The sequence below is a fragment of the Motacilla alba genome, chromosome 27 (assembly GCF_015832195.1).
Source record: "Motacilla alba alba isolate MOTALB_02 chromosome 27, Motacilla_alba_V1.0_pri, whole genome shotgun sequence".
NCBI lineage: Eukaryota > Metazoa > Chordata > Aves > Passeriformes > Motacillidae > Motacilla > Motacilla alba.
Window position 1 is genome coordinate 1,089,541 of NC_052042.1, and position 11,801 is coordinate 1,101,341.

Below are 11,801 nucleotides of genomic sequence, written 5' to 3' on the forward strand. Positions count from 1 at the left end.
GGCCTCCAGGCTGGGTGAGGGGCTGGGAATATCTCTCCTCCTCCTTTATTGTTGTAATGGGCCCCCGGCCAGGTAATAATTAGTATAGGCTCTATTATTCACAGAAGGTTGATTAATAATAATCTTTATTAATCTTTATTTATTTGTTCTTCTAGATAGTTACGATACAGTTGGACTTAATTGGTCCTCAAATTCAAACACCATTGGCTAGTTAAAAAACCACCCTTTGGTAAACAAATCTCCACAACATATTCCACATGTTCACAACACCAGGTGCAGCAAGATATTAATTGTTTCTTATTCTTTTCTCTGATCTTCTCACAGCGTTTTCCCAGAACGATGCCTGGGAAAGTTGTGTTTCTCTCTGTCGCCAGAGAGCTGCTGCCACACTCCTTGGTGTTATTTCCCTAGGTGTTCTCTTTCTCTGAAACAGAGCAGCCAGAGTTTAACCCTTGGGTCTGTGCTCAGAGGTTATTTTTTAATGTTTTCCCAGCCACTGGAGGAGCCATCGGGGTGGCCTCACCTTGCTGTGTCTGCCCAGGTGGAGCTGAGCAGCTCCCCTTCACCTCCCACTGGTGGCACAGCAAACTCATCTGCTCTTCATCCCTCCGCAGGTATCGTCCTCTCAGACATCATCGAGAAGTACTTTGTGTCCCCCACCCTCTTCAGGGTCATCCGCCTGGCAAGGATCGGCCGCGTGCTGCGGCTGATCCGAGGAGCCAAAGGCATCCGCACGCTCCTCTTCGCTCTGATGATGTCCCTGCCCGCCCTGTTCAACATCGGCCTCCTGCTCTTCCTCGTCATGTTCATCTACTCCATCTTCGGCATGTCCAACTTCGCCTACGTCAAGAAGGAGTCGGGGATCGATGACATCTTCAACTTCGAAACCTTCGGGAACAGCATCATCTGCCTCTTCCAGATCACCACATCAGCGGGGTGGGATGGGCTCCTCAACCCCATCCTCAACAGCGGCCCCCCGGACTGCGACCCCGAGCTGGAGAACCCCGGGAGTTCGGTGAAAGGAGACTGTGGGAACCCCGCCATCGGCATCTTCTTCTTCTGCAGCTACATCATCATCTCCTTCCTCATCGTGGTGAACATGTACATTGCCATCATCCTGGAGAACTTCAGCGTGGCCACGGAGGAGAGCAGCGAGCCCCTCTGCGAAGACGATTTTGAAATGTTTTATGAAACTTGGGAGAAGTTCGACCCAGATGCCACCCAGTTCATCGCCTACAGCACCTTGTCTGACTTTGTGGACACCTTGCAGGAGCCACTCAGAGTTCCCAAGCCCAACAAGATCAAACTCATCACCATGGATCTACCAATGGTTGCTGGGGACAAAATCCACTGCCTAGACATCCTCTTTGCCCTGACAAAGGAAGTGCTGGGAGACTCGGGAGAGATGGATGCCCTGAAGGCCACCATGGAGGAGAAGTTCATGGCTGCCAACCCCTCGAAGGTTTCCTATGAACCCATCACCACCACCCTGAAAAGGAAACACGAGGAGGTGTGTGCTACCAAGATCCAGAGGGCTTTCCGGAGGTACCTCCTGAGGCGCTCGGTGAAGCAGGCGTCCTACATGTACAGGCACAGCCAGGACACGCTGGGCGAGGACGCGCCCGAGAAGGAAGGGCTGATCGCCACCAAAATGCAGGAGATCTATGGGAACACTGGGACAGATGTGGAGACAGCCCCTGCCTTGGGCCTCAAGCCCATTCCCAGCTCAGAGATGCCCCAGGATGCTCCTGAGGGAGCACAGGCTTGGGATAAGGAACACGTGGTGAAAGAGTCGCTGGTGTAACGCAAGGAGATTCCACTTCTGGCCCAGCCTGAAGAGACTTCCTTTGTATCTCCTGTTCAAAGCTCTTCCATGCACAGATCTCTAGATCTTAGATATTGAGCTAATTTCAAACATTTCAAGCAACCACCTTGAATTTCAAAGCAGGATCTCCTCCTGATCCTGGGTTTTACAGCCCACTGCACTTGCAAAGAGTTAAATTCTTTTTCTTATGAGAACTGAAATGTGAAATCTGTTGTCGGTGAAAGAGAAACAAGTTAGTTTTGAAATCATCTCATCACGGTAACAATGGTTTTCAGGCGTGAACCGAAGAGCATGGTTGTCCTTTCACTTAAAGTAATTATTTATTAATGTTATTTCACAATTAGAAGAATTTCCTGTATTTTATTCTTCCAGAGTGCAGCCAAGCAACCAGTAAAGATGAGCCAAGTGAAATAATATTAAGAATAATTACGGAAAACAGAAGGTTTTGTAAACAAAAATCTCCAAAGTCTTAAAGTAGCACCTTTCTTTTGAACCTCTGAATAAGCTTGATGATTATTTTTTGTTACATACAAGAGAAAGTGCAATTATGTCTTAAAAATTGGTTTGCAAAGCCAAAGCAAAGCATCTGCAGATTTGTTCTCAGGGTTAAATATCAGGTTTTCAAGGTCTCTGAATATGCATTGAAAGCAGAAATCATTCAGGCCTCTGCAGGAGGAATGTAAACACTATTTATAGTCAGATTTTACTCTGTTTTCCCATTTCCATCCAGGTTTTATGGCAGGAAAGCAATGGGCAAAGGTAGGATTTGGAAAACATCCTCCAAGAATCCCCAGTCCCTGGGACAAAACTCTCCAGGGTTTTTTTTTCTAGCCTTGTTGCAAGAGGAACCGTCCCACTGGAGTGCTCTTGGTTGGCATTCCAGTCCTCTTAGTTAGTGTTAATTAATGAGATGCACCCCCAGGGATCAGAGCAGATGTTTGAACAATCCTTTCCACGAGCTGCCTTAGGGGTGCCCAAAATCCCACCCAAGCCCCAGGTGGCTGCATGGAATAAACAATCCCATTGGGGTGTGAATCCCAAAATCCTTAGGCAGAGCATCCTCCACCAGGCTGGGGCTGCAAAGAGGCCCCGGTGCCACGTTCTGGATGGGCCAGGCAGGTCTTCACCAGGAGACCTCCCGGTAGAGGGGCATTTTCCCAGGGGGAAAAGGGATTTGGTGTTCTTCACACAGGTGAGCAAAAGGAAAGTAAATCAAGGAAAATCACCTGGGCGCAGCTGTGGCTGCCCTGGATCCCTGGAAGTGTCCAAGGCCAGGTTGAACAGGGCTTGGAGTACCCTGGGATAGTGGAAGGTGTCCCTGCCCATGGCAGGGGCTGGCACTGCATAAGCTCTGAGGTCCTTCCAACCCAAACCATTCTGTGATTCTGTGAAAAATGGGCAAAAGGCCCCGAGTTCACCTCTGGCCACCTTCTGCCTTCAAAAGGGAAAAAAAATACCCTCTTGAGATCAAAACAAACATGAAACAAAACCTCTTCCAGTTCAAACAAGGCTGTTCCTGAAGCCAAAGGCTCTGTCTTTTTGTACTCTGATGATTCTCTTCTCTTCCCTGGCTGCTTCGGGTGCTGCCATCACAGGTGCCCCACAGCCAGGCTGGCCAGGAGCGGTGCTGAGCTTGGCTTGGACCCAGGAGCTGCCAGCCAGGTGGCAGGGCCGGGGACACTCGGCTTGTCCTGCAGCCGTGTGCCCTCACGCCCATGCCGATGCTCCCTGCAGCAGGAGCCCGAGCTGCTGTGGCCGGCGTTTCCACGGGAGGCATCCCTGGCACGGCAGTCCCCGCCTGGACCGTGGCTCACAATCGATGCTGCTTCTACGTTTGTGTCGTCGGGGATGGGGAAATGCCCCAGAGCAGGGTTTGTGCGAGCTAAAGCCATTTTTCTTTGTACATTTCTTACAATAAACAACTGTAAATTATCTGTTATTATGGTACCAAGTGTGTCGAGGTGTCTTGGGGAAGGAATGTTTTGCCTGTGCTGGGAGGGGTGAACATCCCTTCCCTTGGCTCCCTGTGCTCAGCCTTAGACCTGCCAACCTCAGCAGGACCTGGGGGTCTCATCCCGCACAGAAGCCCCCAGGGCTGTCCCCTGGGACCTCCAGCCCAGCTCCCAGAGCTTCTGCTCATGATCCCATCCCCCGGAGCCCTCAGTGCTCGCCGAGGCCAGGAGCCGCGGCAGATGCTGCTGCGGGCTCCACCAAGGACAAAGGAGGGTTGGGAGGAGGTTGAAGCCCACGAGTTGTCCCACACAGGCTCCAAGCCCACCCCAGCATCCACGTGGGAGCAGGTGAGCATAGGGCTCTCCAGGGGAGACTGAGCCATTCCGTGCCTTTCGAGGGTGCCAGGGGGCCCTTGGGCAGCACAGGGTCTGATTTGGCCACTGTCACTGCAAATCCTCTTCAGTTTGTGCCCCCACTCCTGGTTTTACTTCCCAGGGCTTTCCCAGGCACCTCCAGGACCCCAGCTTCTATCTGCAGCCCCAGAACCCCATAAAAACCCCTCCAGTGCCTGCCAACCACATGGGCATCCCTGTCCCTTTGCCCTGATCGGATATCAGGGCCAGGCTCTGCCCTTCCATCCAGAACTGGGGTAATGGCAGCAGGGACTCGGCAGCACTGCCCCATATACAGAAAAAGAACAAGGCACCTCTCCCATCATCATGCCCACATGGGGCCACTTTTTCTCTGGAAAACTATTTCTCTTGCTTCCTGTCCCTCTGCATGCAAAGTTAGGCTGAGGCTGGTACCCAGCACCCATCAGATGCTCAGAACTGGCAAAAACCCCACCCAGCCTGCAGAAGATGAAGGTTTGGGGAGGCCCCAGGCAGTGGCACCAGGCTCTGGGGACCAACAGGACTGGCAGAAGTACCCAGAGGTGTTTTTCACTGGATTTACAGTTCAGTGCTCACCCAACGAGCAACAACTGGGGGGGCAGAGCCTGGGGGAAACTGCTCCTGCAGCAGAGCTCACCTTGGGGATTTCACTGTGCTTCCCTGGGGTCTGGCTGTCTCAAGGTCCCATGGAGAAGGATCTTGGAAGTGGAGAAGGGGTGGGCATAGCTGGCACCCAAGTGACTCCCTGTTTTGGCCATTTCCCCATCTCATCTTCTCCCTGGTGCTCAAAAAGTGCTCAAAAAACATGGAAGTGGCACTTGAGGACATGGGTTAGTGGTGGTCATGGTGGTGCTGCTGAGCTGATGATCCTAAGGGTCTTTTCAAACCATAATGATCTTGTGATTGCCTCATGCTTCTATGATTTTAGATATCTGGACTTCCTGGGATGGAGGGATGGGAGCTGAGGGACCCATCCCACTGCATCCCACGACAAGCAACCCCACAAACATCCCCTATTCTTATCCCGTTCCTGCTGCAGCTCTTGGCTTCTGGGCCACCATCAATCCCTGCCCATCCCCTTCAGAGCCAAACACCCTGGGGGATCTGTGGAGCTGGGGGGAAGCCCTGGGGGTCACCCCCATCTTCCCCTGTCCCCCCAGAGATGTGGCCAGGCAGCACCAATCCATTCCCTGGGCACATCCTGTGCTCAGCCAGGTTTGGCACCTCCTGCTTTGCAGACGGGCTCATCCCCAGCTCTGCTGCAGGTCCAGTCCGGGCCACCCCAGGGAACACTGCCACCAGAGGGAACCAGCAGGGGACATCAGAGTGGACAACGCTCAGGACAGGAGGATGGATGAAGCCCAGGGACAGGGAGATGGAGAATGCCCAGGGACACAGAGATGGACAATGCCCAGGGCCAGGAGAATGGACAATGGCAAGGGACACAGGAGTGGACAATGCCAAGAGACATGGAGATGGACAATGCTCGGGGACAGAAGGGTGGATGAAGCCCAAGGACAGAAGGATGGACAATGTCCAGGGACACAGAGATGCATAATGCCCAGGGCCAGGAGGGTGGATGAAGCCCAGGGACACAGAGATGGACAATGCCCAGGGCCAGGAGGGTGGATGAAGCCCAGGGACACAGAGATGGACAATGCCCAGGGCCAGGAGGGTGGATGAAGCCCAGGGACACAGAGATGGACAATGCCCAGGGCCAGGAGGGTGGATGAAGCCCAGGGGCCTGGGGCTCACAGGCACAGCCGCCCCAGCGTCTGCGCCGCATTCAAAACCAGCCCCGAGGGAAAGTCCCCAGCGGGGAGGATTTACATGAGCAGGAAAGGGGCCGTGCACAAAGCAGCAGCTTTGCCATTTTTAGGTACTGGGGCCAGGGTGGTGGAGCAGCCGCTGTTTCTGCAGAAGCACAGGTTGGATGTTTTCCTGCCCTGGGCACTGAAGTATGGCTGGTCTGGGCACGAGGCTCTGGCTGCTCCCAGTGACCCTCTGGCTGCTGCCTCTGCTCACAGGTAGGCACCAAACAGGGTCTGCACTTCAGAGCAAGGAGCCAGGACAACGGCCTGGGCTGCGTCCCCTGCTCGGGGGCTTCCCCCAGCTCTGCCTCTCAGTGCAATAATTTTAAGCTTTGTACTGGTCTCTCTCAGTCCTGCTCTGTGCTGGGAGCCTGCCAGGGAGCCCAGGAGGGCACACAGGACTCAGAGCCCAGTGCCTGCCTGGGGTTTGGGTTCTGCTTCCCTTGGGGTGTGCAGACAGGACACATTTTGGGGTAGGCAGGTGGCTTTGGCTGAGCGGGTGCAGAGCCAGCCTGACTGGGGCTGCAGGTGGCAGGAAAGAAGGGTCGTTGAGGTTTATTAACCATTTATTGCTCTCAGAGGCCTGGGGATGGAGCTGGCACATTGCCAAGGCTATGGCCTCTGCTCTGTGGGGTTCAATGTCCAGGAGCAGAGGAGAAATGGGAGGAAAAAGGCTTTTGGGGTGATTTGTGGAGTCTGTGTGAACATCCCTGTGCTGTTCCCCTTGGAGAAGCGTCAGTAAAAGCCAGGACATGGCTCTTGTCCCTGTCCAGCTTCTCTTGCCTGGTGCAGGGACAGCTACAAGAACCTGCAGCAGATCCCACCCTCAGAGGGAAGCATGTGCCCACGGGACAAAGGGCATTTAAAGGGCTCCTCTGGTGGCCACAGAAGTCCAGCATGGAGTCAAGGCTGCAGGTTTTGAACTTGGCTCTCATGATGATTTTGGGGGAGGACAGGGGAGGTTCAGCCCTCCTGTGACTGCAGTGGAACTCCTGACTCAGAGGGGTGTGAGGGCTGTCAGGTGAGGGACCAGCCTGGTCTTCCTTTAGAAACACCGGCAGAACCCGGGGAGCAAAGCCTTGACAGGTGGCACTGTGGGTGACAGGGACACAGCCAGTGCCCAGCCAGGACAAAGGGCATCTCTCATCGTGGAACAAAATGGAATGGGGCAGGAAGGCAGGATTTGCCTGCAGAGGTGTTGGTGCTGAATGTGGACAGGGCAGCAGGGACCTGGAAGGGGCTCTGGGGCAATGAGAGGAGCCCCTGCCCAAGGAGATCCCTGCAGGCTGAGAGTCTGCAGGAGGGTGGCACAGGCTGGGGAACTGAACCTTTATTCTTTTTCTGTTCCTACTTCTCCTTCTGGGGATGAGGAGGTTTGCAGCTGCCCTGCTGGGAGGTGCTGCAGCCCCACCTCCGTGCCAGCTCCTCCACAAGGTTTGGTGCATCTCCATCAAGAGGAGGGAACTGGGCACTCAAGCAGGGCAGTAAACAGGGCTGGGGCTTCCTGCCCAGCTGCAGCAAGAGGAACCGGCCCAGAGGCACTGGAGCTGTGGGCAGGGCACCCATGGGTGCTGGGGGGGTCCCCACCTCCCCCTGCTTCCTGCACTGCAGGTCCCACAGCACCAGCCTGCTGCCCTTGTCCCGGGGGGCTGTGTGGCCACAGGATCTGGGAACACCCCTGGCCACCCCAGGGCTCCGAGCCCAGGAAATCCCAGCTGGGAAGGGTTTCTGGTTGGTTCAGGGAGTGGGAATGCAGAGCTGGGAGTATCTGGAGCTTTCCTGACAGGCACCAGCCTCAGGGACATTATAGAGAGCAGATTTCACTGGGGTATAACCCAGAAAACAAGCTGGAAAACTTTCAGGAGACAGGATGGAAATCAAAGGATTTGTACCCAAATCTGCACTGCCCCAGGTCCTCAGAGCAGGGCTCTGTTGTTGCTTCATCCCCTATGGAGTGGGCAGGAAGGGCCAGGGCATGTCCATCCCACTGGGGACATCCTGGTGGGCTCCTGGCCACAATCTCAGGCCCTTCTCCTGTCTTGCAGGTGGGACCCCAGCAGACAAGAACAGCACTGGGAACAGCACAGGTACCCCCAGACCTGCTGGGCTCTTCTCCTGCGTGTGTCCCCAGGGTCCCTCTGTCTCACAGAGCTGCTGTCCCACCCTCCAAAGGCCATTCCCAAGCTGTGACACCCCCCACGGCTCGTCCCCAGTCCTGCTCCTTCCTCTCCCTCTGCAAAGCCGGATCTGCTCTGTCTTTCCTGAGCACCCAGAGGTTTTCCCTTTGCATTTGCTGCGTGGCCAAGTCTGGGACCAGCACTGGCCATGTGCCACAGCACTTGTGCCATGGTCCATGTGCCATTCCCATCCATGGGGCCCTAAGGATGACCTCTGCAACCCAAACAGGCTCCTAAAGTCACCACTCTGGGACTAAACATGGCCAAAAAACAACAAAATAAAGCAAAAGGCAAAAAAAAATGTGGAAGAAAAAGAGAAACCAGCTGGAATTCCACAGGCTGTAATTTTGGAGCTGGGATTAACTAAATGTGCACAGAGAGGGGTGCACAGAGTAGGACAGAAGTATTGGAGCAAAGGTATTCCCACAGAAAACTGGAGTTTCCATTATGATGCCTTGTGAAGGCTGACCTAGAACAGAGACTAGACAGAGCTGAAGGATACAGGTTTGTTTATTAGGAGGCCTCAATAGATCCCCCTTGGGCAGCACAAGAGCCCAGCCAGGGCTGCACCCCAGGTGAACCCAAAATGGTCACAAAATGCCCCACTGGTCACGGGGTCTCACACTTTTATAAGCTCTGCTCCATTTGCACATTGGAGTTCATTGTCCAATTCCAGCTCCAGCCCATGCAGTCCCATCCTTGTTTTTCTCTCTCCAGCCCACGCTGTTTGTGCTCTTGGGCTGAGATCTGGATCATTTGTCCTTGGTCCCCAGCTAGAGCAGGAATTGTTTTGTCTCCCTGCTCTGTGCAGAGAGCTCCCCATCCCCTCATGTGAAGCCCAGAGGCACACACTAAAGCAGCACAGAAAAATAAAAAAGCTAAAACCTGAGGCATCAATTAAAAGCAGACTTTCACCAAAAGCCGCAGATCTCATAGAATCACAGAATATCCTAATTGGAAGGCACCCCCAAGGACCACCCAGTTCCACCCATGGCCCTGCCCAGACACCCCAACAATCCCACCCTGGGCACCCCTGGGAGTGGTGTCCAAACACTCCTGGAGCTCTGGCAGCCTCGGGGCCAGGACCGCTGGGGGGGATCTGGGATGAGGATAATTCACCAAAACCAAGCTGGATGCTCAAAAGCAGCATGAAAACTGGAAGCTCTTTGTGTGGGAGGTGCTGGGGGGCTCTCACGGCAGTGGCTGCAGTGACAGCCTTGTCCCCTGCAGATGGCATGTGTCCCCCGGTGCACCAGAACGTGCGGTACGTGGCCGTCAAGAAGAACATGCCCATCTACCTCGTCTGCTACTCCCAGGAGCCCCAGCTCATGCAGTGGTACAAGACAGCAGAGGACAGGGACGACTTCTCTGTGCTGGATCAGAGCACAACTAGCTACCACATCAAGAGGACGAACACTTCCATCAACCTCACCCTCCTCAGGACCAGCTCCGAGGACAGTGGGATCTATGTGTGTGACTGGAAGGGCCTGACGCAGAAGGAGAAGCTGCACTCGTGTGGGACAGAGCTCCGGGTCATGGGTGAGTGGCAGCTCCCTGTCCTCCTGCACCCCAGGAGTTGTTTTTTTCCTCCTCTCCCATTTCCCCCTCCATGTGAATCCTCCATGGTGCTCCCACACCTCCTCCTCTCCCTGTGCTGGTGGGACCCTCTCCGACCCAGCTGTGGAACCCAGAGGTTCCACTCCTCACTGCCAGCCCCAAGGAGCAGGACAACCTCCCTGGGTCTGCCCTGGCATAGCCACCCTGCAAAAACCAGGGACACGTTTCTCTAATAGATCACATTTGTCCTGCTCCTGGTAACTGCTGGGTGCTGCCCAAGGTGTCCCACCCCAGAGGTGGTCCCTGATGCCAACCCTGGGGCAGCTGCAGTGCTCTGATCTCTCTCAATGCAGAGAACAGGTCACCCTGGTCCCCACATCCCCCCTTGGTGACACACTCTGGCCTTGGCGAGCTCATCCCTCCCCTGCAGCCTGGCACAGAGGTGACCTGGACTCTCCCTGTGCTGCTGCTCACAGGCACCAGCAGCATTAAGCAGTTCCAGAACAGGAACACACTGAAAGACGCCATCATCATCATCCAGTCCATCCTGCTCGTCGTCTTCATCAGCATCCCCATCCTCCTCTTCCTAGACAAGGCAAGTGACAGTGCCTCCAGCCGAGGGGATGTCCCCAGCTGGGCTCACAGCAGTGTCCTGCAGTGCATCCCAGGCAGACCAATCCTGGCTGTGGGATGGCTTTGGGGTTGTGGGTGGGAATGTAGATATCTGAAATGGGAACATACCCATCTCAAATGCTGTGTGGGGACTCCATGGATGTGCCTCTGGAAGTACTGGGACCTGGCCTGGGGGACCAAGCCTGGGGACAGGGGATCCTGGTGGGTGCTGACCCCAACCTGTGACTCTCCATAGGGTGAAGACAAGAAGACCCCAGAGGAGGACCACACCTATGAGGTAATTATTGATAGCAGGACCTCCCTAACATCATCTGAGCCTTGACACAGGGGGTTGTGCCCCTGCTGGGTGTCTGCTGGGGGTCACCTTGTAGCCCATTCCTTGGGAGGAGGATCAGGGCACCTTCCTCCCAAATTACACACCAGCTTTGCTGAGCTGCCCCAGGAAGCACCCAGTGCACATCCAACATCCAACACCCAACCATCTCCATCCTCCGTCCCTGTCAGAAGCTGCTCCAGGCTCAGGGGGGGCAGCCTGGGAGGGTCCCCAGCTGGGTGTCCCAAGGGATGTGCCATGGCTGGAGCCTCCTGCCCTGTCTCACCCTCCTTGTCATTGCTGCAGGGGCTGGAGGTGGAGCAGATGGCCACCTACGAGGACATCACTCCTTTCCGGGACGTGAAGGCCAAGTGGACGGTGGGGGAGCACCCAGGTGAAGAGTGAGGAGTCCTGTGCCCCCTGCCAGGCCCTGCCACCACCCTGCCAGCCCCCGTGGGGACAGATCCCCTGGAGCACGGCTCTGCCCGGATCCCAGCTGCCAACTCCTGCACAGCCCAGCTCAGGGCTGGGAGCCTGCTGCCCTGGGGTGCTCACGTGTCCGGGCTATGTCCCCGAGGCTGCCCCGCCCCACTGTCACTGTCCCCACCCTGCTGACCGACCCCTAAAGCCTCTGTAGAAATTAGGAGCCACCTGTGATCCCCCCGCAGCGAACTGGTCGCACAGCCTGGGCAGCCCCTACACCCAGCACTGAGCTCCAGCCTGGTCAGTGGCAAGGAAGGCTGGGAATGAGGGCTCTTCTCCAGTCCCACCACCCCGGGAAGGACAGGACCAGGCACTGCAAGGACACTGCCAACAGCACCATGTGGCTGTTGTGAGAAGCGGATTTGGGGCCACTCTTCAGCTGTCAAAGCCATGGTGTGTCCACAGGCCCAGCTGGCAGAGGTCTGAGGTGCAGGATCCCCCAAAAGCACCTCCTTTTCTCCAAAGACTACGGAAGAGCTGGGGAGAAAGGTCTCTCCCAAAGGCTTGCTGCTCCCCAAGCAAGAGCTGGCCCCTGTCACAAGGTCGTCCCCATGGTGAGGGACATGTGTGACCTCAGAACATCTGGGAAAACTGTAAATTGTGGGACACAAACCTCCAATTGCTTTTGAAGTCCTAATAAAGGTAATGGGTGAATCC

At 55.4% G+C, this 11,801-nt stretch overlaps 2 protein-coding genes across 3 annotated transcripts in view; both read left to right on the forward strand.

Moving 5' to 3' along the window:
* The window catches only part of SCN4A (sodium voltage-gated channel alpha subunit 4), a 47,581-nt gene extending 43,801 nt beyond the window's left edge, over nucleotides 1-3,780 (forward strand). For both annotated transcript variants that reach the window (XM_038163126.1, XM_038163125.1), the window contains one exon: nucleotides 615-3,780. In XM_038163126.1, the coding sequence (XP_038019054.1) occupies nucleotides 615-1,804 (1,190 nt within the window). In that variant the 3' untranslated portion in view covers nucleotides 1,805-3,780. The remainder of the gene's footprint in view (nucleotides 1-614) is intronic.
* A 2,277-nt stretch (nucleotides 3,781-6,057) lies between these two features.
* Nucleotides 6,058-11,343, forward strand: CD79B (CD79b molecule). The gene is made up of 6 exons (XM_038163332.1): nucleotides 6,058-6,197; nucleotides 8,027-8,068; nucleotides 9,389-9,697; nucleotides 10,192-10,310; nucleotides 10,584-10,625; nucleotides 10,968-11,343. Exons 1-6 carry the CDS (start codon nucleotides 6,131-6,133, stop codon nucleotides 11,064-11,066), a joined length of 678 nt encoding a protein of 225 aa, XP_038019260.1. The 5' UTR covers nucleotides 6,058-6,130; the 3' UTR covers nucleotides 11,067-11,343.
* Nucleotides 11,344-11,801: the final 458 nt, after the last annotated feature.

Bases quoted from the DNA above. Each gene is read 5' to 3' on its own strand.
- CD79B (XM_038163332.1), top strand. From the start codon at position 6,131: ATGGCTGGTCTGGGCACGAGGCTCTGGCTGCTCCCAGTGACCCTCTGG. The intron at 6,198-8,026 runs GTAGGCACCAAA...CCTGTCTTGCAG, and splicing joins GCTGCTGCCTCTGCTCACAG to GTGGGACCCCAGCAGACAAG. The intron at 9,698-10,191 runs GTGAGTGGCAGC...TGCTGCTCACAG, and splicing joins GACAGAGCTCCGGGTCATGG to GCACCAGCAGCATTAAGCAG.